Raw genomic sequence first — 23,630 nt, 5'->3', positions numbered from 1 at the left:
TGATCTGCGAGGGAAATTTTCCCTCGCTGATAGTCGTCGCTGATACCTGGTTTTCTAGTAGTGAGTGTTGGGTATCTTCACCGGACTCGGTGTTACCCTAGGTTATCATAGACTACTTACTCATCGGAGTTTCAAGATCCCCAAATGGCTCGAGTATTTCTTCGTGTATTGTGGTGTTCATGGTGGCCAGGTGGGTTCCATGAATCATTTTATAGCATTTAATCGTGTTTTCTGCTGGCGAATGGTTTATTGGTCATATTTACAAATGCAGAGAGATCCAATATTTTGGGTTAGCGTGCATAAGAAGCATCATAAGTATGCTGATACAGAAAAGGACCCTCATACCCCAATGGACGGTCTTTGGTTCAGTCATATGGGTTGGTTTTGTCACAACGAGTTTATTACTGCAAAGGTGATTAATTTTACCATCTCTATAATATATATATATATATATATAGATATATATAACCAGAATGATATATGCATCTGTAATTAGTGGGTAATCTTTGATTCGGAAATTGATGAAATGAATTAGTGTGGAGAATCAAGAAGTGGAGAATACTCAAACGTACCCAAGTTAAAGGCGCAGTGGTTCTATCGGTTTCTTCATGACACGTCTGTTTGGCATACGGTTGCACTTGCAGCCACTACAACAAAATCGGGTTTACAGGATACTTTCAATTTTTAAGCGTCCTAATATACATTCTTTATAAGACTTAGTTTATAGGACCAAAAAAATAAAGCGTCTTATCTAGAGGCGTTGTAATAAGATTATATGACGTTTTTTGACGTTGTAAGTTTTTAGGACAATTTTAATAGAAAGCGTCCTATAAAAACAAATGTCCTATAAAAAATTGAGTTTATAGTACATTTTCTCAAAAGTGTTATATAAAGTTACTAATGCGACACTTTGTATTAAAAATGTCCTAAAAAGATTGTTAAGACGTCCAAAAGCTTCGTATAAACTTATTACAACACCTTTAGAGAAAACGATTTATATTTTGGTCCTATAAATTAAGTCTTATAAAGCGGTCTATTGAAACGCTTAGAGATTGAGAATATCATGTAAGCTCAATTTTGTTGTAGTGGGTTCTCGTTTGAACCTCCACATATATATATGTGTGTGTGAGAGAGAGAGATACAAATATGTTGTGACGTCGTGACCCTTGGCCGTGTTCACCAAGTCGTCTGCAGCTTGTTCAACATGTTATATTACATGTGATTTTACTCTATAATATGTGATTTTGAAATTTCTCTCGTTTTCACAAATTGATCGTATTCCCATTTGATCTTGCCCCCTCTCTATCTCTATATGTGTATATATATATAGGCTGCTCATATTCATGACAAAATAAAATAAAAGATAATCAACCTAGATTCAATCCTACGATGAATATTTAAAACATGCAGGTGGGTGGCGATGTTAACCTTGGGAGAGGGTTGGCATAATAATCACCACGCTTTTTCCAAAATCGGCTCGACATGGATTGGAATTGTGGCAATTTGACTTGACATGGGAGTTAATCAAGTTCCTTCACATGGTTGGATTGGCAACAGATGTTAAGGTTGCAACCGAGGCCGATAAAAAAAGAATGGCATTACGTTGAGCCACCTCCAAATATACGCGTCTGCAATGGCTCTATCACTAGTTCAAACTCTTCCTTATATAACTAAATAATTCACTTAATAAAAAAAAAGTTGCACTTTATCACTCACATTTTGTGTGGTATGTTTCTTGAAATTGGGTTAAACCCTTGGTTGCATTAGTTGATTCATACGCAATTGTACTTGCGGGATTGAAATTTAGAGATTTAGGTAGGTTGGTGTTGATATTAATTGGTTTCAAATTTAGGGTCTGATTTCATAGCATCAAATACTTGTGCATTCTTGATTTGAATATTGGATTCGAAGACTTAGCTGATGACTTCAAGCAAAGAGTATAAAAATACGGGTTTTAAGCAACGACTTTTATCATTGCTAAAAGTCAATTTATCGTCACAAACAGGTTATATAGACGACACATCGTCGTTATAGCCTCTTATTGAAACATATCATCGTTAAAGACGCGTCGATGAAGCTCACTTTTATGGCATGGACTTCCGGATCAGCAACGATCCTCCATATCATATTTTTGTGCCACATAGTGTGATCTACAATTAGTCTTGTTCGTCTTTTATGTTCAAATAACAGGTCTTTAAACTTCAATGATCGTATTTATATATTTCTCCATAAATACAAGTACATTAACTATTTTTCATACAATTTTTTTACACGTAAGTCAAAATATATACGATAAATATATAAATATAATTTATAACAAAGTTGAGTTTTAATAAGAAATCATTTTCGTCAGAACACCTTCAGAATCGTCGATCTTTTTTTATCCGACGAAGTTAATTGCTCCCATCTTTTGTAAAGGATGGGCACTTTCACCTTTTTGATATTCCATATCCGGGCGTTGATCTAATCGACTCACTACAACAAAATTGAGTTTATAGGACGTCAAAAAAATTAAGCGTCTTAATAGACTACTTTATAGATCATAATTTATAGGATCAAAAAATGAAGTGTCCTATATAAAGGCATTGTAATAAGTTTATAGGATGATTTTGGACGTCTTAGCAAGTTTTTAGGACACTTTTAATGCAAAACGTTCTATTAGCAATTTTATATGACATTATTTGAAAAAATGTACTATAAAAACAAGCGTCTTATGAAAATAAGGTTTTATAGGACGCTTTCTCAAAAGTGTCATATAAAATTGCTAACGTGACGTTTTGTATTAAAAATGTTCTAAAACTTGTTAAAATGCCCAAAAGCGTCTTATCAACTTATTACAATGTCTTTAGATATGACATTTCAATTTTTGGTCCTATAAATTAAGTCTTATAGAGCAGAATACTCAAACGCATGTCAAACAATAAGCCATCACATTGTCATTTATTCGTACATCACGAGGATCGTACTTTAATGAGATTTCAGTAACAAACATACACGTTACACATGTAGAAGTACTATCACGCATTTATGATTTGAAGAGACATAAAGTGAAATGAGTGAATCACTTGAACTTGGGATGAGAAGCAGACGATTTCTTAAGTTTATGAGCTTCCGTTGGCACTTTAACATTGGTCGCTAACCCTACAGCTTCAAGAAACCTTATCACATACCAACCAACGTCGATTTGCCACCATTCCAATCCATGTCGAGCTGAATACTCAAACGCATGATGATTGTTATGCCATCCTTCTCCAAAACTAAGAATTGCCACCCACCTATAAACGTATCAAATTTGAATAATTATCAGATATTAAATATTTCTTAACAGATTGAGTTATAATTGTTTTATTCATATAAGTGCAAACCAGTTATTCTTGGAGAGGTCACCGGTGTCCCATATTTGATTTCCCCATATATGACAAGCTGAATTCACTAAAAACGTCACATGGTAACCCCATGTGCCTCCGACACCCTACATATTCACCCATAGTTGAATAAATTCACCGATACATATTTGACACTGAAACGTTGTATAATAACTATTAGATTGCCTTTTTCATACAATGTTGAAAATATAATTAAGAAAAGTCGTACCACAATCCAAACAAGGTAGGTAAATCCACCTACAGCATAAATGAGGGCCGTAAATGTAGATATATGCAATACATAAGTTCTTTGAACGAACTTATAGAATATCTGACTCTTTAAATCTTCTACATTTTTACGTTCTTGATACTGCAAAACCAAACGATCAACATAGATGAGAATATTAGCCGAAAGTAACTTATTTTTTAAATATGGATATACGTAGTAGTACCTTCTCAATAATATAGCCGCTATCGAAGAGCCATCCCATATGACTAAACCAAAATCCAAAGGTGGGAGAGTGTGGATCTTTCTCGGATTCAACGTATTGATGGTGATATCTATGCATGCTCACCCAAAATATTGGATCCCTCTGTATACAAATAAATACAGTTTAGGGTGAATTACACTTTTCTTCCCTGTGATTTTGAAATTGTGATTTTCATACCCATTGTTTACAAATTATTGTTGTTTTCGTTCTTATGATTTAAAGTTTATTGTTTGTTTCGTCCTTTTGGTTTACAACTCATTGTTATTTCAGTCCCTCGTACTAAAAGGTAGAAGTTAGCCTTAAGGATGAAAATAACAATGAATTGCAAACCATAAGAATGAAAATTGCAATTTCAGAACCAAATGGACGAAATCCACAATTTTCAGAAACCACAAGGACGAAAACATAATTTACATTGCGATCTATATACTTTCATTTGAGTAACTAAAGAGCACATGCATGAAAGACACAAAAACAAACCTGCATAGATAAGACTCCAATATAAGCAAATATGTACTCGAGCCACTTGGGCAACTTGACACTGTGGTGTGCTAGAATACGATGATATCCCAGAGTTATACCAAAAATCCCAAACAACAAGTAGCTCCCAAATGCAGCCCATAAAGCATCCCAAGTGAACGTAAATGGTGCAAAAAGAGCCAGTAAATGGATAGCAAGAATCCATACACCCATTTTAATGTCGAGGGTCCTCCATTTACGTCCCCAAAAGAGGTTTCTCTTCCTTGTAACCATCACATTTGAGAGTAATATTTTCTTATACTCCGACTCCTTCGTACCATTGGAAACAGTGACCAAATTTCTCATCTTCGAATTGTAAATAGAATGTGAGTAAGATTTTGGGGTTTGTTGTATGTATAAGTGTATGTATTTATAAGGACAAAGTGTCTCATGGGTTAGAGAGAAGGGGGGGGGGGGGGGGTTACATGGTGGTTGTATGTAATGAAGTACAAGAATTTTTATATTTAAGATATAAAATAATCTTTTAAAATCATTGCAACCTCAAAGTATTTCATACTAAAAAAAACTTAATAGAATATTTTTTATAATGGTTTTACCTCTAAGTCCATGAATTCATTATTTTAATTTTTTGTAAAGTTTTAGGTAGAACTACGTGTATCAGTTGATATACACGTATATGTCATGCACCATTTTTGCATACTCGGTTCATATCTGTTATGGTAGGTATCTCTAAGTTGAAATTTTCGGATTGCCATTAAACCGAGATATGCTAATTGACTTTTGTCAGTTTTGACTATTATCAAACTTGGTTTGTATAATCAAATTATCTTGGTTTATAGTTACATATTCAAGGTTTGAAAATCATATATACTGTTGTTTGTCTATTGCCTCTAAGCATGTACATCTCAAAATTTTCAAATTAAAATATGGTTCATTAATCTTATAAAAATATATAATTATTTAATTGAGCAAATTGCATGAAAAAGTAACGTACGTACTTTAACTTGATTCATATTTTGGATAACGTACTTTCAAAACTTTCATTTTGGTACCTAAGATGTAAAGTTTTGAACATTTAAGTATCCGGGTAACCGGTTGAAGCATTAACCGGTTATCTTGTTGATGTGGCAAGTGATGTGATATCCAGTTCAGTATTATTTACTATTTATATGAATTTCAGGAATATTCAATTTGTCCTTGTTATTTTCTTTCCTGCTCACCTAACCCTTTGAATGCCTGAATCTACTCAATCTATACCTTGTACATGATTTAACATAAAAATAATTGATGTGAAAACATTGGTGAAAAAAAGTGGTTGAAGAAGGTGTGTACGTAAGCATTGAAGTTTAATGCACACACATTACGTACTAAATGGGTCCGTCACAACGTCAATAAGGTTTCCAACCTTCTAATAATAAACTGTTAAAATAAAGCTTCATTGTATTAAATAAACGTTGTATGATCCTTCAAAAGTATCATTAATATATAACGGTAAATTAATAAAAGTTTCCATTTAAAAGGTTGTGGCCCCTTGCGGGGTCCTAGGGGCAGCTGCCCTAGCGGAGTCCTGCCCTGGTGGTGGTTCCGCTAATCAATCAGAAGGTTAGATTTGGAGAATTTTAGTTTTGGAATGATCTGGACGAATTTCAGAAGGTTGGAAACCTTATTGAAATTGTTCCCGAAATTGGTAGAAATTTGACTAAGTCGGAACTTCGAACCATGGAATCAAGTTTTGGACTGTGGAACTCTAGACGTTCGTTTCTAATCTTGATGTAGTTTCAACTGCTCCCAAATCTTATCCACTAATGGTTATAATCGTTTTAACTGTTTGTAACCATCAGTCTCTCATATAAATATGTAATTGAGAATTTGAATGTATATAAGAACTCGATCTCATAGCCTGTGAGATGATAATTTCTCTTGGATTATCCCAATATGAAATTTGTGATACCCAACACTATAAGGGACAAATTGTTCTATTTAAGAAATGAACATTCACGATCCAACGAGATTATCCGGTCCTCAAATGATATTCAAATCCCAAATTCTAATAATTTATGCCTAATTATAAGGTATCTTTGTTAGCAATTTATTGAGTTTACTGGGGACTCACAACTTATTCATTCAATTATACATGTAATGGCTTAATGATGCAAAAATTGGCTTATTCAGTGAATTTCTAGAGGGGGGATTTTATTCAGAAAGTCAAGTTGTTTCTAAACATGTCCCTCCCAATTAAGAAAGACGTTCATTCCACCTATGTCGAAACTTTAATAATCCATACAGACAAACAAATCCAAGCAAGCAACTTAATTGATAGGATTTAATGGAAAAAAACCAACCTTACAATTTTCATCAGGAATATTAGAGTACGATACCAATTTTCGTTCATTTAATTAATTAATATATATATATATATATATATATATATTTGGAATCACATGAGATCAACCTGTTTTTATGAGATCCGTGAGACCATTTTTTTACATTTGAAACTTCACAACAAAACACTCTGAAGGTAACCTTCTTTAGAGTGCTTTTGTTGTGAATGTTCGGTTTTTTTTACCTTCACAACATTTTGCTGTGAAGTTTTAAGTGTAAAAAAATTGTCTTACGGGTCTCACAAAAACATGCTCGTCTCATGTAAACCCAACCCTATATATATATATATATATATATATATATGGCCTAGTCAAATAAGAATCCATAAAATTGTGAGAATACTAAATAATAGTGCATCAATAATGGTCGCATAATCAAATACGGACATGAGCAATATGATTTCGCAAACAAAAATTTGTTTCCTAGCACGACCATACCTTTTAATCAAGCATGGCCGTCTATGTACGAAAGTTCAAGTTCTTAGCATTTGAATCGACGTGGATTTATTTGATATGCTTAGTACAAATATCAATCTGTGGGTTCCAATCTAGAGATATGAGTTTGAGGGGCAACAAAGCCTAGTTTTAGAGTGAGATTAAATACAACTTTACGCTTTCAGTTTGTAATTTTCTTCGGTGTTCAGGTGTTTGTCATTAATAAAAGTTTATTCTCTTCCTTTGATTAATTATTTGAATGTTCATTGTGTTTAATGTGTGCTTTCAATCATGTTTTATTTTTTGATAGGTTATTGGTTGACGTCACATATTTGGTTGTGGTTAAATAGTATTCAATATTTTCTTAGCTTTGAAACCATTGTGTTGTTTTTGTCCCAACGCCTCACAAAAATAAAATCGGCTTTATAGATCATTACAGATCTCTAAGTGGTTTATAAGACACTTTTTGATGTCATAAATACACTACAACAAGACTGGATTTATAGGACGTTTATATAGCGTTTTTATGTCCTAATAAAGTGTCTTATAGGACGTCTAGAATGTTACAATAAGTTTATATGACGCTATTAGGCATCATAATAAAGCTTTTAGGACTTTTTGGAATAAAGTTTCTTATTAACTAGTTTATAGGACACTTTTGTGAAGTCTCCTATAAACCGTCCTTTTATACGTTTCTTAGTGTTCTACAAAATAGCTAATATGACGTTTTATTTTGAAAAATGTTCTACAAAACTTATTACGACCCAAAAAAAGGTCATGTAAACTTATTGTAACACTTTTACATATAAAGTTTTGTTTTTTATTTCTATAGGCTTAAGTCCCATGTGGCCTTCTATTCAGACACTTAAACAATTTACGCGTTCTATAAGCTCAATTTTGTTATATTGCTAGTTTTTTGACACTTTTAAAATAAAGCGTCATATTAATTTTTTTTATAGGACACTTTTGAGCTGTGTCTTATAAACACATTGTTTTATATAATAGTTTTCAAATAATGTCATATAGAAATTTTTACATGATGTTTTATTTCAAAAGTATATTAAAAAAAACGATCTACAACGTCAAAAAGTATCTTACAAACATATTGCAATGCTCTTTTATAAACATGTATACATTTGATCCTATAAACTTAAGTCATATAATTAAGTAGTCTTTTAAAACTGTTATATATTCATATGTCCTATAAATCTAATCTTATTGTAATGAGTGATATGATGTCATCCATGACAAAGTGGTGGGTGAATGAAGTAGTTTGTTGAGTTTCATAATGACTAGTCCTTGATTCTGAGGACATGGAAACACTTGTAGAAGATGGGAGTTTTAAATGCTTTCAATCACATATTTTAAGTTTTTTTTTATTAACTTTGATATCCAACTTGTTATGCGAGCCGATTAATTTTAAGGCGACCACCTGATTTGCAGATAGCTTGGAATCACCGTATTTGAACATTCGTGGCCACAAGGAAATTTTTATTCCTCTTTGAATTTGAACATGAGATCTCCTGGTACTTTTGACATTTGGGATCAAGCTCAAACCAATCAAGCACCACCCTTGTGGTTCAAACATATTCAAGTATCGTTTTTGTTTTAATGTTTATTTACTCAAATAAACAAGTATGTTTGTTTAGTTATTCTTATTGTTTAATCAATCCAAATTTATTAGGATTGAAACCATTGATCAAATATAAAAAAGAATATTTAAATTTGAGAAAACCAAAACAAAAATTGAATTACAACATGATTTTGAGTCGTCTGATTTATACGATTTTTATGGAATCTGAAGAAATTGAAATAATAAATTATGTTGACATGTGAAATGGAATTGAATTGAGTTAAATTCACCTTGTTTGATTTGCATCTGGAATGAAATTGAATTCTACATTTGTTATCAATTCATGTGTCATGGAATTCAAATCCATGCTACCCGTTTTTTCATAATCACAGAACTACCATCACCGCTCATGTCGCCATCCCTGGCCCCACCACTGCTCCACCATTGCCACTGCTACTGCCACTGCCATTGTTGGCACTGCCGTTGTTGCCACCGACACCACGGCCACCCCGCCAATGTTGCCGCCGCCACCACCACTAGGATATGATGGCCAAATTTCATTTCAATTTCTTTGATGGATTCCACTTCCAACAAATTACATTTTACAAACCAAATACTGCTATAAATCTTGTTGGGTTTAGCTCTTTGTATGAGTTGATGGTGATTTATGATGAAAAACCCCTGGTGAAAAGTTAATTCTTGATCTTGGATCAGACAAAGAAACTCAAAACCTTATCTCAAAAGTACGAACTGTGGGTTGGGCATTGAAGCATGAAAAGGAAATGACTGATCAACACATTATCTCCCAAGTACAACTCCATTGTTAATTACAATCACATGAAGAAAAAGAAACCCAATTCAATACAGAATTTAATGATTTTGGACCATCTTTAAAATTGCAAAACATTGATGACAAAGTTGCAATCTTGATACATTATTCCTACTCTTTTCTGTAATTTCTTGGATATTTTTGTTCAACTTTTTGCTTTCTGTTTTTCGAGATTCATCACTTTAGAAGTTAGTTTTTTAAGATACGAAATCTTTCCGCATTCAAATTCCTTCGATTCCAAATCCCTCAAAATCATTGCATCAAACCAAACACCCCCAAATTTGGAGACTTCCACCCTCTCTTTCATGTTTTTGGCATACGATATAGTATAGTTGTTGTAGCAAGAATTCTTGAAAATCTCTATTTCAACATAGTTGTTGAAGATGATCTAAAGGACTAGGATTTTCTTTATATATGTATAGGGTCAGTTCCAGGGGAAAACCACAAAAAAAATGAAATAATAAGGAACATTTTGGTAATCGTTCATCTGGATAGTATGCACATGTGCATACAAGTATTTCATAAGCAATAATTTGTCCGGTATGTATATTTGCATAACATGCACAAGTGCATAAAAGTTACGAACCAATGAAACTATATGTATGATTCAAAATTATAGAAAACAAAAAAGAAAATTAGTGATTTTATTTGTAACATCTCGAATTAGGAAAATGCATGATCAAAGTGAAAGAAATTTTACAAACAAGAGACTAAAAGTACCAAAAAAAAAATTGCTAAAATTTCAAATATGTTCTTTAACTTTGGAAAAGTGACATTGAGCCTAGTGAACTTTCAAACCCTTGTACTATGGCACCATTTAATTGTAATAAAAAAATATAGGAAATTTTTTCCAAACGGTAGCATCATTTGACTAAGAAAATGATACTAACGGGATTCAAACTTAGGTTTGGAGTGGAATAAAAATCTTGCAAACCAACTCTACCAAATAAAATTTGCTTTCATTGTAGTTTCAGAATATATATGGTTGGATACAACAAATTTATGCGGTTGCACCTTTCACGAACCTACCCTATAGTATATATATATAATAATATTTATATAGAGGGGCGTTCGAATATAATCCCTCTAGATTATATACAACCGATGCAATCCATCTATCGACCACCATCCATTTTTTTTTCTTTTTTTTTTTTTTTTAATCAAGGATAGTTACAACCGATCAAATAATAATCGTTGATAATCAAATGGATACTTCTAATTTAATTATAGGAGTTGTAGGAACGTAAAGGATTGTATAATAACGGATAAGCCACCTCCATTTATATACAAGACGATGTATGCAAAAGCTTCTCTCGTCTCAAAAGAGGGTTTTAGGTAAATTAGTATCATTTCTCTCCTTAATCCATGTGATACATATATTAATTATCAAACAGGTTGTATGTTCGTTTCGAGAGAGTACGGATCATCAATCTCTTTCATCATCTATTGTGTAGCTAACTCATAACTTGATATTGTTTGGTGCTCAATTATTGTCTTTGAATGATCCACACCACATGCATGCATGTATGAAGCGAATGATAGCTCTGGTCTCGTATAGCTATTCTTCTTTTGTCAGTCTCAGTAGGCAACTTAACATCCGTAGCCAATCCAACCATCTCAAGAAACTTGATCATCTGCCATGTCAAGTCCAAAACCCATGTTGAGCCGATTTGGGAAAAGCGTGATGATTGTTATGCCACCGTCTCCAAGAACTAGCTAGCATCCCTGAAAACCTGTTTCATCAATCACATTATATATAAGTATATGTATAAATGGTTGACCGAGCGTACCAAAAACGTGATGTGCAAAGCGGTCACCGTTCGCATTCCCTGGGTGATAACCACGATATGCGAAATGATTACTTTTAGCAAAACTTAAATCAAACATGTAAGCATATATATTGAGCAGTTCCATACCATTCCCCAATCGAACATGAAAGGTGCAGAAGCTCCCAAAACATGAATCCCCGTGAACCAGCAAAGGTTGGTAATGTCTATCGAATCCCATTCCCGTAACCAAAACACTTCGTTTCGCTGCTTCTCCAACTCCGACGTTGCCTCAGCCGTTTCCCCAGTTACATAGTCTGATCTTTCGTTCAGAAGGGTACGTGATGGTACAACGGGTTTGGTTAACGAGGTGATGCCATTGGAAATCAACCACGACGTTTTGTTCTTCTTTAGACGGCAACTACGATCATGAGAACGGATGTTAGCTTGGCGGATCCTCCATTTGTGGTTGTTTGTGATCGGAAAGTTGGGGTAGATCGTAAGTGGCAAGAGTGACATGCCTATGAGGGCTGGCAATTTTCAATTATTAACTGGAAGTGTATATCACAATATTTTGTGCTCAACTTATAGAGAAACAATGTATGCATTGTTTTTTCTTTATATAATTTAATGAAAAATTAATGGCGGATGGAACCCACAATAGAACACACCTGATGAATACAATGTCAAGTGGTGATTGTAACTGATCTTCATCTTCCAAGTATGTTATTGGAATGGATCGAAAGAAGTCAATATTGTGGACCAGAAGATAATTGTAAATTGCGCATTAGGACCATTTGGTTCGTAAGAAAATAACGGTCGACAGATAAACTTCAACCGCAAGTAATTATTCTGGTTTCACATTGTTTAGTATTGCCTCCAATCCTCAACAGGCAGACCAGGTTCGACCTTAGTCACCCAAAGTTTTTGGAGAATCCAGTCGGTTAGCTAACCCTGGAACTTAAGTCGCCCGACTAGTCGGCCCAGCCAGTGTGATTCATCTCTTGACAGTGGCTCACACGGGTTTTCATGCGGCTCTACCCTCACGCGTAAATGGTCCCTGCGGTTCTTACTCTCAGCCCTCCGATTCAGTACTCATGTGGCCTTCCGCACGCTTCTTGGTGCAGTGTGTGCGGGGTTTAAATCTTGATAGTTGTTCTTTTGGTTAGAACATATGTGGTCATGAACATCTGTCATATCAATTTTGCTACAAGGAACGGTTCCAAAATGAGGAGTGGTTGCTGCTTCCTAGCGACCAATTTTCTCGCTACCGGTCCATGGACCGATTGTACCACTTTTCTAGTCCTATCCATCACTCCCTCTCAGATTTTCGGTCTCCACAGCTCCACCAAGATTTGCCTTTTGATTTTCAATCTCAAACATGGATTCTATTTCAAGCTCAGTAAGTATTTTGTTTAGACCTACTTCTAATCTAATTACTTGATGTTCGATGTATAATCAAGGCCATCCTTTTTGTGGAAATCTCCAAATATGGAGAAAATCTCATTACTTGTTATTCAATGTATACTTTCTGTTCAATGTATGCTATATCTCATTACTACTTGTTGTTCAATATGTGGAAATCTCCAAATATACAGAAAATCTCTAAAATTCAATGTAGATTATGTGAGTTGGAATATTATGTGAATTGGATGTAGAACATTAGATGGATCCGATCCGTTCATCCATTGGATGTTTGGATCCGATTAACATTTGCAAGAATCCAATTTGATCCAATGTATATCCAATAAAAGTATACAATGTATGGAACCGAACCGATTCAAACATCTACAGAGTAGGGAATATCAACAATCCAAGTTTTCTTCTTGTTTTTGGTTTTCTTAGTTTAATTAGTATAAATCTCTTTCGTCATCTCAAACTCAACAATTTTGATGATCAATTTTACATTCATCCAATTTTATTTTAGACATGTGATATATCAAAACAAAGCTCTTACATAAGACTACACAAACATACAAACATCGATATTTCTACTTAGTGTACAATTAGACTCCACTTTGTTTATGGGTTTGAAGTGGCCTTGCACATAACCCATTTATTACCAACTGCTATAATACCTTCTTGACATCATCGAACATGAAACGAACTCTAATTCTCTGCATACATAGTATGCCTCGTCAAAGTTCTTGAAGGTTTCATTCTTTTCGTTCAACGTTACTATCAGTTTTCTCTTTCGAGTTCGAGCTGGCCCAACGCAATTCAGTTCTTCTTTTTTGGGTCTCACTTGGTAATTTAATATCTGTTGCCAATCCAACCAATTCAAGAAACTTGATCAATTCCCATGTGAAGTCAAATTGCCACCGTTCCAGTCCATGTCGAGCAGATCTTGGGAAAGCATGGTGATTGTTATGCCAACCCTCTCCTAGAGTTAATATGGCCACCCACCTATATTATAAATATCAGATGATTATATAATATGTTATCTTAAATTTTACTGTGGCACAACCTATATGTACTCGCTATGTTAAGAGTGTTGGAGCAAACATACCAGTTATTGGTGGAAGTATCGGGGCTGTTCCATGGCCTCTCGCCCCATATATGGCTGACATAGGTTGCAAGGGAGGCGAATTGATGAACCACCACTCCACGCATGCCCTGAATGAATTACACATATGATTCTCTTAATAGAACTTAAGAGATCAACCGAAAGGGTGTGTGTGTGCGCGCGTGTGTATATGCATATATACCATTCCCCAAGCCAAGTAGGAAAAGCCTCCATGTAGATATAGTAGGGCTGCAAGTGCAGTTGGATGCCAAAAGTATGTATAATGAAGAAACCTATAAAACCATTGCGCCTTCAGCTCTCGTACTTTCGAGTATTCTCCACCTCTTGATTCTCCACACTGTTATATTTCATCAATTCAATATCAAAGATGATCCATGATGAGTTAATTAACAACTGAAGATACAAATATCATGTAAATAGTATATATACATATAATGCAGCTGGTAATTAATCACCTGTGCAGCAATGTGATCGTTGTTGAAGAACCAGCCCATATTACAGTACCAAAAACCGTGGGATGGGGCAACAGGATCCCTATCTGTATCCGTATACTTGTGGTGGCTCTTGTGTGTGTTCACATAAAACATTGGATCTCTCTGCGATTTTAATTTAGAAAAGCAACTATTAAGAAGTTATATATGGGTGATAAAACTGCATATATATATATATATATATATATATATATATAGGCACCTATGAGGGTTTCAAATACTCAATTATGGTACCTGGAAGGCATGAGCACCACAATAAACGAAGAAATACTCAAGCCATTTGGGGATCTTGAAACTGTGGTGGCACAGAAGTCTATGATAACCTAGGGTCACACCGATTCCGGTCAAGATAGCCAAGACTAGAGCCAACAAGATTGCGCCCATATCAAACACAAAAGGTGCGATGGCAGCCAACACATGTATCATGGTGAACCAAGAAATGCTAGCCATGTCTTCTGAATCCCATTTCCGGAACCAAAACCATCCCTTCTCCAACTGCAAAGGTGTTTCGCGTGGTGTCGTGGTCTTGTTTTGATGAGTATGGTCGGAAGGGATAGTAGCATGGCGAAACCTCCATTTGTGGTTGTTTATTAAAGGAAAGATGGGATACATTGCAAGTGATATGACTCAGCCTAGTATCCAGGGGGGTTAATCAAGTTATGTTGAAATTGATTATTCGAATTGGTATAAATAGAAACCCTAGAAACATTGTATTTCCCACCATCAATGTATGCATGCATCAATATATGCATGTATGAGTGCATTAATGAATACTTTGACTACAGATATATATATATATATATATATATATATATCTTATAAGGGTTATTAAATATTTTAAAATGATTATTAATTGGTAAATAAATGGATTTATAAAAATAAAATAAAAGAGTGGATTGCTTTAGAAGATACCATGGAGAGTGTATTGTTGATTCTTTGTGGTTCCATTTCATTATATCTTCTTTTTTTTCTTTAAATATGCAATTTGGTATACAAAAAAACAAAAGTTTGTAGATGTAATTATTGAAAATTGTGAAGCAAAACTAGTTTTTTTTCCATTTATGCTTATCAAAGAATCATGAATCGTCATTTTGGAAAGATGATGGTTGAAGAAATGTGACCGTTTTGTTTTCTATAAATACCAAGTTGTTTCATCGGGTTTATGCATCCATGAATCATATTCGTGATCATATTTGAGCATGTAAACAACATTTTGTTAATTGTAATAGAGAGGGAATTTCTGTTCGATCTATTTTATTCGGCAATTTTTGTTACATGGGATATCGTTTAAGATATTATGGGCCCAATAAAGGTCATGAACGATGTCATATTCTATTATTAAGTATGCTAAAAGTCCTTATCAACGATACCTGATAAACTATATATGTGTGAAATAGAACTCGAAAATACCACCCCTCGTGGTGCATGCTAGGTTAGGTGGAAGTGGCATAGTATCCACGAGTACGAAGACCTATTGATTTTAAAAACTATCATGTCGTGGGGACTAATTAACATTCATATCGCTATAATTTATGGTCTTTTGTTTTTTATAAAATCAAACAGTAGGTTTTGTTATTTCTTCGCTTTTAAAAAGTCTTAATTTTTTAATTTAATTCATTAAAGAAAACCGTTTCTAGTTGCAGAGAATCAAACAAACACATGACACATATTAATTGCGATCACGATGTTTGTGCACCTTAATTGCTCATGAAAATACTCATTCTTTGAGTTGATAAAGTTGACGGTTTTAAGTTGAATTTGAACATGAGAATAGCGTTTTTGAAGTGATATTACGTAAATCGGTTGTGAAATTTCTTTAATGTTCACATTTATTGTCAAATAGTTTTTTTGGTGGCCTTAAAATGTCTATTCCATCACAATCAAGTTATTAACTCTAGCAAATGTTAACTACACGACCTTGTTCATGAACATATTATGTACAAATACAATGCAGATAATATTTAAAAACCATGCAGCAGAAACTAATGTCCAAAAAGGTGTTATGCATAATTGCATATATTTCGAAAAGTTAATCAGTACTACGAAACTACAACGTGACAAATCTCAAGCAAGAACGCACTCATACAAAAATCATATTATTATTCAATACTTTCAAAATTACAAAATCACAAGAAAAAAGGATTTGATCAGAGGTTCAATCTTGGATTCGAAGACTTAGCTGATGATTCATGTTCTTCCATCCAAATTTGGTGAAACGTTGGTCGAGAATGTTAAAATGATTAAAAGGTTGTTTTCTGAAATTTGTTGATAAATACTTACTAGGGTAAGAGGTCTGATTGAGGTAAAACATCCGACTGACATAAATGCTTACTGATAAAAATCTTGTGACTCCGGGCTATCTGAAAAACAGGTGGTCGCCCTGGGATTAGTCTGCTCCTATACTGGGTTGGATATTTAGGTTAATCAAAAAAAAGTAAAAATTGAAAAAACAAATGTGAAATTAATTATTAAGTTCACTATTTTTAGTCACTTTTGAAACCAAACTTTCATTTTAGCTAAAGTTTACACAAATGTCTTACGTATTTGTGTAAAGTCTATTTTAAGATTAAAAAAAAAAAAGAATTACACAAATTCTTTACACAAATGTGAATCCTTATGCAAATTTGAGTACGGATTTTTTTTCTTTTTTTTTTAATTTAAAAATCGAGTTTACGAAAACATAGCAACTGAATCATGAACAGATGCGTTTCTAGCAAGCCAAATCTCCCGGCCTTAGCACAAGATTCCTAAAGGCGCAAGCACTTCCTTGTCAATTGATAATACTTCATTCAGTTAAATAAAAACCCGATTGAAAAAATGGCTAAAGATTGAATTTGATTAAAGATATTAGTTATTTGACTCGATCTCCAAAACAAATAATATATTTTGAGCTTATCCAATCTAGGGTCCCACATCACCCATGGCCATACAGCAGCATATGAGGCTACTCATGGAGCTTAATGATCCTAGATCTATCCGTAAGCAAACCAACCACCCTCCACCCGAATCTAAACTTTTAAAGCTCCATAAACATAGTTCTCAATTGATTGTTATGGCCTTTGTGGCCACGGAGGTTCAAATGCAATAACTTCGAGCTATCTACAAAATAGGTGGTCGTCCTAAAATTAGTCGACTCGTATAATGGGTTGAATATCGAGGTTAATAAAAAAAATGATTCTTATGGCAAAATTGAGAAAGAAAGTGAGAAAAAACATGTATCCCATGTGTAGTTCTCCAACACTAGGCCACTACATTTTATTTTTTTATAATTAGTTATTTAATTTACTTTATATCATTTATTTATTTATTTTTTTCATTTTTTTTTACATATTGATCATATTAAGATACATAAGTCGTATATTAACTAAATATATCAAAAAATACAATTTTCTTTTTCCAAATTGTATATTTATAATCGTCTTGTTAATACCTTCAAAAATAAGTTAAATAATGAATATTTTTAGATTTAACCATATTATTAAATAGAGTAAACTCTAATTTTTGGTCCATAAGGTTTAGTGAAATCTTTGAAAGTGAGAACTAAATTTTGATTAGTCTAGAAATCGTACTTGTGATTCTCATTTTACTCTAAAAGTCTCATGATTTTTGCATTTTTAATATTGATCTTGTGATTTTTTATTTTTTAATATTGATCTTTCATTTTTAATATTTAAAAATTTGTGGTTAGTGGAGGAGATCCGCTAGTAAACTGTTTGTTATTGTTCAAACAATTATGGATAAAGACATTGGAAAACAACACGACACTTAGAGACAGACGAAGCGGTGAAGCAAGTGAATGTGGAACCCTCCTCTCCTGCACAAAATGCGTGTTCGACCAACCACTCAGAGCAAAGGTCTAACCCAGACCAGGAAAGGAACTATATCCTATAAAACTATCACACACGAGACTCGCCTRGGCTCTCATCGAGACTAAGTCAGCCAAGGTTGTGGGTGGCCAAGAGGGCCTGACGTGTTTGGATGCAAAGGTGATGGTTTTCATTCATTCATCTTTTATGTCTTATTCTAGCTTTGGTTTCGTGCGCATTAGAAGTAGACATGAGTGGTCTATGGTTCCACATGAGAAACCAGTACGAATAACTTGACTTTGATTTCACACTGGCTTGCCCGATTCATATATATATATATATATATATATATATATATATATATNATATATATATATATATATATATATATATATATATATATACAAAAGAAGGTTGGTTGTTGAGCCCAATAGCAAGTCCTAAACCCAAAATCCTTGGGTTGGGCTATGAGGGTCCATATTTGTGTCATCATACTTGTTATGGTTATTATGTACGTAGATTATACTCATCTCAAATATTACATTTCTTTATTTGGTAATCCTAGATATTTACTTTTACTAATTTTATTGGTCCTCAATATGATAGTCAAGAAAATTCTCAATAATTATGACAACCTATGGCTTATGAGAAGGTGCCCCAATTCGCAAGTTACTTAAGATCGACTCGATCAAAGCTCGGTCAATACTCGATTCAAATAAGCTCGGTTCGAACTCGAGCTCAACTCGACATATTAACGATTCTTTTATTTCAGAGATTTCATCATTAATTATATTATATTAAATATTCTATAATTTTATAATCTCAATACAATTTTTAAAAATACTTTATATAAAATGATATTAATTCAACTCGTATTGGTGTATTAAATAAAAAAATTCATTTTTCTCTCATTTCTTTCGAGTTTTAGAGAATTCGTTTTATTTAGAGTTTTCTTCATGATTTCCTATTTTAGAGAATAAGATAGAAAAGCTGTTGAAGCATTTTAAAGAACAAAATCTCATTTTTCTCTATTATAGAAAAACTGTTAAAAATGCTGTAAAAATGACATCGTAATTTCAAAAATACAAAGACGGCGTTTTAAAAAATATAGGGACAAAAATAACAATTTTCAGACTAAAAATATAATTTATGGGTCGTTTACCAAAAACTTACCCGATAAGTGCTTACCGGTAAAATTTAACACTATTATTTACGGGTAAAATTTTAGTAGAACAACATCATATACAATAATTTACTAGGTAAGTGCTTACTACATCGCCCACACTTACCGGGTAAGACGATTCTTGTTTTGTTCTTACCGGACAAGATTCTCGGTCATTTATCATATTCATCCAGTGACATAACGTGACTTAATCACTTATTCGGTTAAAACGTTTGTTAAACGGCCTCTTACTCTGTATACCGAATGAACCCATAGATAAACGGTTAAAAGTCGGATTGTGACAGTTAGCAAAAAAATCTGCTTTAGACATCTTGTAGGTGTTGGCATTTTGTGCGTGAATTGGAAATTTCATCATTTGAGATATCAAATAACATCCACAAAAAAATTTGGAAATTTTGGTTCGCCATTTTCACATTGAAATCTGTAGATATTTGTTCAAAATTTTGTTTTTTAGTTCGATCCCAATTGTTATCCTTTTAAAACGCGAATGATGCGCACCACCTGTTTGTGAAAATGGCTACAACAAGTGCTCCAATCTTCCAGTCATGGACACAAATCGTATCAACTTCTCGTACTGCATCTAGTACAAATTTCAGTCCTTTCATCGCCAATTCTCATGGTATGCTGTTAATTTCTTTCTTATTTACTTACCTCTTCGATTTTGATGTTTTTACTGTGTAATTTGGAACCCAAATTTCAATGATTTGATATTGGAATCAAGAGCATAATTGTAACACCCCAAAACCAAAGTAACATATTGGAATTCGACTTAAAATCATGGTGAAAGTTATTGGTAGCCTATAACTTTGAATTAATAAGGAGCTCACGAATCTACTTTTCTATACATGTGGGACGGGTTGTTAAAATAATTAGTGCAAGATATGAGCAAAAGGGTTTAATGTTCAAGTCTTGAATTCTTGTTCCAAGAACACTTATATGAAAGAGAACTGCATACCAAACAGTGAGGTAATGTTGGTAATATTTACAGGAAGCAAAAGTTTCATGGGTTCTCCCATACAAGAAAATCAAAAATGGAGGAATCCAATTAAGATAAGTGGGAAGATCAGGGCTGCTGCTGTCACAGAATCCCCTCCTGCTGAAGAAGTTAAAGAGTATGTTTCCACTATCTTTACATGTTTTAAGTTTCCACATGTGCATACAAGTAATTGAAGCAGTTTCTTGGTTTTTATGCACATGTGCATGTTATGCACATGTGCATACCGGATAAATTGCTTACAAATTATTTGTAACTTGTAAGTACATGTGCAGACCATCTATACATGTGTGTGTGTAGGAACCTCCCTTGTATATACAAGGGCTCTTAGAAAGAGACCATCAAATCTGTATATATAAATCTCGGATCCTCCCTTATATATACAATGGCCTGTTAGGGACGGATTCAAAGGGGTTTCACATACCCTAATAATACCTAGTGACAGGGTAATAGCCTACAAATCAACTTAAAACTATAGTAAAAGCTTATAAGTTGCTCACAGATCTAGTTTTAGTCCATGTGGGATGGGTTGTTACAGATATGTTATCTTTATTTTTCCAGATTTGTGCTTCCCTCATGGGCTGAATTCGACATAGGGCGAGCCCCAGTTTACTGGAAAACAATGAATGGCCTTCCTCCTAGTTCTGTAAGTTTATGGATTCATGTTGATTTTCTAGTTTTGCCTTGTGTTTTCAATGCTAAATCATCAATCTTTATGTCAAATTCGCAGGGAGAGAGGCTGAAGCTATTTTACAATCCGACCGCTAGCAAACTTGCTCCAAGTAAAGAATTCGGGATTGCTTTTAACGGTACTTTGTTCATCACAAACTTTTTGAGTATGTATACTTCTTGATAGAAGTCGGGAACAACCGCCACACTCTTTCTGGGTAGAGGTTAGGTTTGCATACATTTCATCCTCTCCAAACCCCACATCCAAGTGGGATATACCCGTCTTGTTTGTTTTGGTTGGTTAAAAAGACCTTTAGGGGATGTTTAGTTGGTTTTCCATTAAAAACTGTGTGGATAAAGTTGTCTGTTTTGATTAATGATTAATCAGCCTGTATGGATTGGGAAGATTTTTGTTTGTGGAAGCTTTTTTATAGATGGAATGAGCGTGTTTCTTAATTGGGGGTGCAAGTTTGAAAAAACTTAGCTTTCTGCATAAAGCTCCTCTCTAGAAGCTTACTGAATTACACTTTCTATATCATTAAGCCACTATGAAACAGTCATGTAAAGTTGACCGAATAAGCTGTGAGTTCCATTAAGCTCATTAAGCTGCTGACAAACAGACACATACCTTACTAACTACCCCAAAATGACCAAGATGTCTATATTACTCATTAGTTACTTCAAGGAATCTGTTGATTGAATTGTAATTCTGCAGGTGGTTTTAATCAACCCATCATGTGTGGTGGTGAGCCAAGAGCGATGCTACGTAAAGATCGTGGCAAAGCCGACCCTCCTATTTACACCATCCAAATATGTGTTCCTAAACATGGTACGTATTTTTCTTTTGAAGTATATAATATTTATATAGGGAAAATCCTTATGCACACTCCTGACATTTGGTGAGGTTTGGATCCTTGACTTTCTAGGAGGTTAGGCTTTACTGGTAATCTGGATACTGGGCCAATGACCATGATGTTATAGTGCCTGGAATTATGTTCCCTTTCGTCCATTTTGATCTTAATTGTTATTGCAGCTGTGAACTTGATATTTTCGTTCACAAACGGGAGTCAATGGGATGGTCCTTATAGACTGCAGTTTCAAGTGCCCAAGGGATGGCGAAATAGAGAAATGGACTTCTTCAATCAGGTAAAGAGATCTCTGAGTTTCTTACGTCAATTGACCCCCTTCATAGTCCTCTATATGATAAATCTGTTTGGTTGGTTTTTAATTAAGTCATGTATGAATAAAGTTATCAGTGTGGATTAATTTGTCTATACGGATTGAGAAGATTTTTGTTTGGGAGGCTATTTTCGTAGATGGAAAGAGCTTGTTTTTTAATTTTAATTGGGAGAGACAGGTTTGGGAAAAACTTATGCTTACTGAATAAGCCACTTTCTATATCATCAATCCATTACCAAACAGTCATGTATCGCTGACTGAATAAGCGTGAGTCTCGTTAAGCTCATTAAGCTGCTAACAAATAGGCCCACAGAGAACATTTTATGGAAAGTACTAAAGACCGATGTGTGACTCCCACCCCTCCTCGACCTTGCTTTCAAGCGAGATATACTGGATTTGTTTATTTGATTTAACATACCGAAATCAATGATACAGGGTCTTGCGGAGGAGTTAAGCAGAGAAGGTGCGTGTGAACAAGCAATCTTTCCCGACACGAGCATTGTCATTGACCGATGTCAATTGATGGGTAACTTAACCAGCGAAGGGGTACGTTAACGAATCATCCATACGTTTTCATATTATCGAGCACCCGTCGTAATTAACCTACCATAATGTCATATTTTGTTCAGGCCGATCGTTGTGAACTTGATCTGGTAACGGGTTGCACGGATCCAGGCTCTCCCGACTATAACCCTCTTGCCAACGTCGATGATGGATCCTGCCCGCCTTACTCGGATTCCGAGGATTAAAATCGCAACTTCCCCTTCTTCCAACAAGAAGATCGTTATTGTATATTGTAACAATTGGTCCATCAAAATTATACTCGAGAGGTACTTCTCGTTCGTGGTTGTACCTCTTTTTGTTAATACACTCGAATACAATACGCTTACGCTTAAGGGAATTCCTACAGAACCCAGATTGGGAACTACAGTTTTATATCATTCAGGTCATGTTTGGCAACCATAAGATAACGTATTTTTTAAAACTTATTAAAAAGAAAAGTTCGGTTAATTTTTTGAAAAGTTACTATAATCAGTGGCTCAATAAGCATCAAGGGTTTTTTCCAGTTATTTTTTCAACATATCTTTTTAGGTCATTTTACATTATTATATTGATTATCAGTAATAAGTTGGTCTTTCAGCTAGTTTGTCAAACATGTCCTTACCTATTCATCAAGTTTTGTTTTGATTTCATCAACTTTGCGGGATTAGTTCAACTAGCAATAAGTCTTGGGTCTCAAAGGTCACCGGTTCAAGTCATGCAAGACAATTGAGGATTTTCTTGGCTGTTCTCTAGGGCTATTGGAATTTGCCAGCAAGCTGGTCTAGACACCCATAGTTATAAAATAAATAAATAAATAAATAAATAAACCGTTTTAATTCATATGTAAGTACTTAACATTTAGCAATCTTCTATATTGTAACCAACAAATGATCCCAAAGGTCCCATGAGAATCTGTGA

At 34.3% G+C, this 23,630-nt stretch overlaps 3 protein-coding genes and 1 pseudogene across 3 annotated transcripts; 2 read left to right on the top strand and 2 right to left on the bottom strand.

Annotated features, from left to right (window-relative positions):
• LOC112510979 overlaps positions 1-1,607 on the top strand; it is a 2,064-nt pseudogene extending 457 nt beyond the window's left edge.
• A 1,454-nt stretch (positions 1,608-3,061) lies between these two features.
• On the bottom strand, positions 3,062-4,681 carry LOC112511636 (palmitoyl-monogalactosyldiacylglycerol delta-7 desaturase, chloroplastic-like). The gene is made up of 5 exons (XM_025117336.1): positions 4,337-4,681; positions 3,818-3,958; positions 3,595-3,735; positions 3,366-3,472; positions 3,062-3,275 (listed from the first exon to the last, which is right to left on the bottom strand). Exons 1-5 carry the CDS (start codon positions 4,679-4,681, stop codon positions 3,062-3,064), a joined length of 948 nt encoding a protein of 315 aa, XP_024973104.1.
• Positions 4,682-13,275: 8,594 nt separating this feature from the next.
• On the bottom strand, positions 13,276-14,950 carry LOC112510978 (delta-9 acyl-lipid desaturase 1-like). Its single transcript, XM_025116334.1, has 5 exons — positions 14,573-14,950; positions 14,303-14,443; positions 14,029-14,184; positions 13,830-13,936; positions 13,276-13,726 (listed from the first exon to the last, which is right to left on the bottom strand). The coding sequence occupies exons 1-5, from the start codon at positions 14,948-14,950 to the stop codon at positions 13,477-13,479; spliced, it is 1,032 nt and encodes a 343-aa protein (XP_024972102.1). The 3' UTR covers positions 13,276-13,476.
• Positions 14,951-19,784: 4,834 nt separating this feature from the next.
• On the top strand, positions 19,785-23,109 carry LOC112511169. Its single transcript, XM_025116658.1, has 8 exons — positions 19,785-19,946; positions 20,316-20,439; positions 20,883-20,967; positions 21,052-21,130; positions 21,706-21,819; positions 22,024-22,136; positions 22,605-22,715; positions 22,799-23,109. The coding sequence occupies exons 1-8, from the start codon at positions 19,841-19,843 to the stop codon at positions 22,916-22,918; spliced, it is 852 nt and encodes a 283-aa protein (XP_024972426.1). The 5' UTR covers positions 19,785-19,840; the 3' UTR covers positions 22,919-23,109.
• The last annotated feature ends 521 nt before the right edge of the window (positions 23,110-23,630 follow it).

Source organism: Cynara cardunculus (genome assembly GCF_001531365.2).
Source record: "Cynara cardunculus var. scolymus isolate 2C chromosome LG 4, CcrdV1, whole genome shotgun sequence".
In the NCBI taxonomy this organism is placed as follows: Eukaryota; Viridiplantae; Streptophyta; class Magnoliopsida; order Asterales; family Asteraceae; genus Cynara; species Cynara cardunculus.
This window is presented reverse-complemented; position numbering and strand designations above follow the sequence as displayed.

Coding starts and splice junctions, on each gene's coding strand:
- LOC112511636 (XM_025117336.1), bottom strand. CDS start 4,681: ATGAGAAATTTGGTCACTGTTTCCAATGGTACGAAGGAGTCGGAGTAT. Junction 3,959..4,336: donor TTGGAGTCTTATCTATGCAG/GTTTGTTTTTGT, acceptor ATTTGTATACAG/AGGGATCCAATATTTTGGGT. Junction 3,736..3,817: donor GCGGCTATATTATTGAGAAG/GTACTACTACGT, acceptor TTGGTTTTGCAG/TATCAAGAACGTAAAAATGT.
- LOC112510978 (XM_025116334.1), bottom strand. CDS start 14,950: ATGTATCCCATCTTTCCTTTAATAAACAACCACAAATGGAGGTTTCGC. Junction 13,937..14,028: donor CCTACTTGGCTTGGGGAATG/GTATATATGCAT, acceptor TAATTCATTCAG/GGCATGCGTGGAGTGGTGGT. Junction 13,727..13,829: donor GATACTTCCACCAATAACTG/GTATGTTTGCTC, acceptor TTTATAATATAG/GTGGGTGGCCATATTAACTC.
- LOC112511169 (XM_025116658.1), top strand. CDS start 19,841: ATGGCTACAACAAGTGCTCCAATCTTCCAGTCATGGACACAAATCGTA. Junction 20,968..21,051: donor ATGGCCTTCCTCCTAGTTCT/GTAAGTTTATGG, acceptor TCAAATTCGCAG/GGAGAGAGGCTGAAGCTATT. Junction 22,716..22,798: donor GTAACTTAACCAGCGAAGGG/GTACGTTAACGA, acceptor TATTTTGTTCAG/GCCGATCGTTGTGAACTTGA.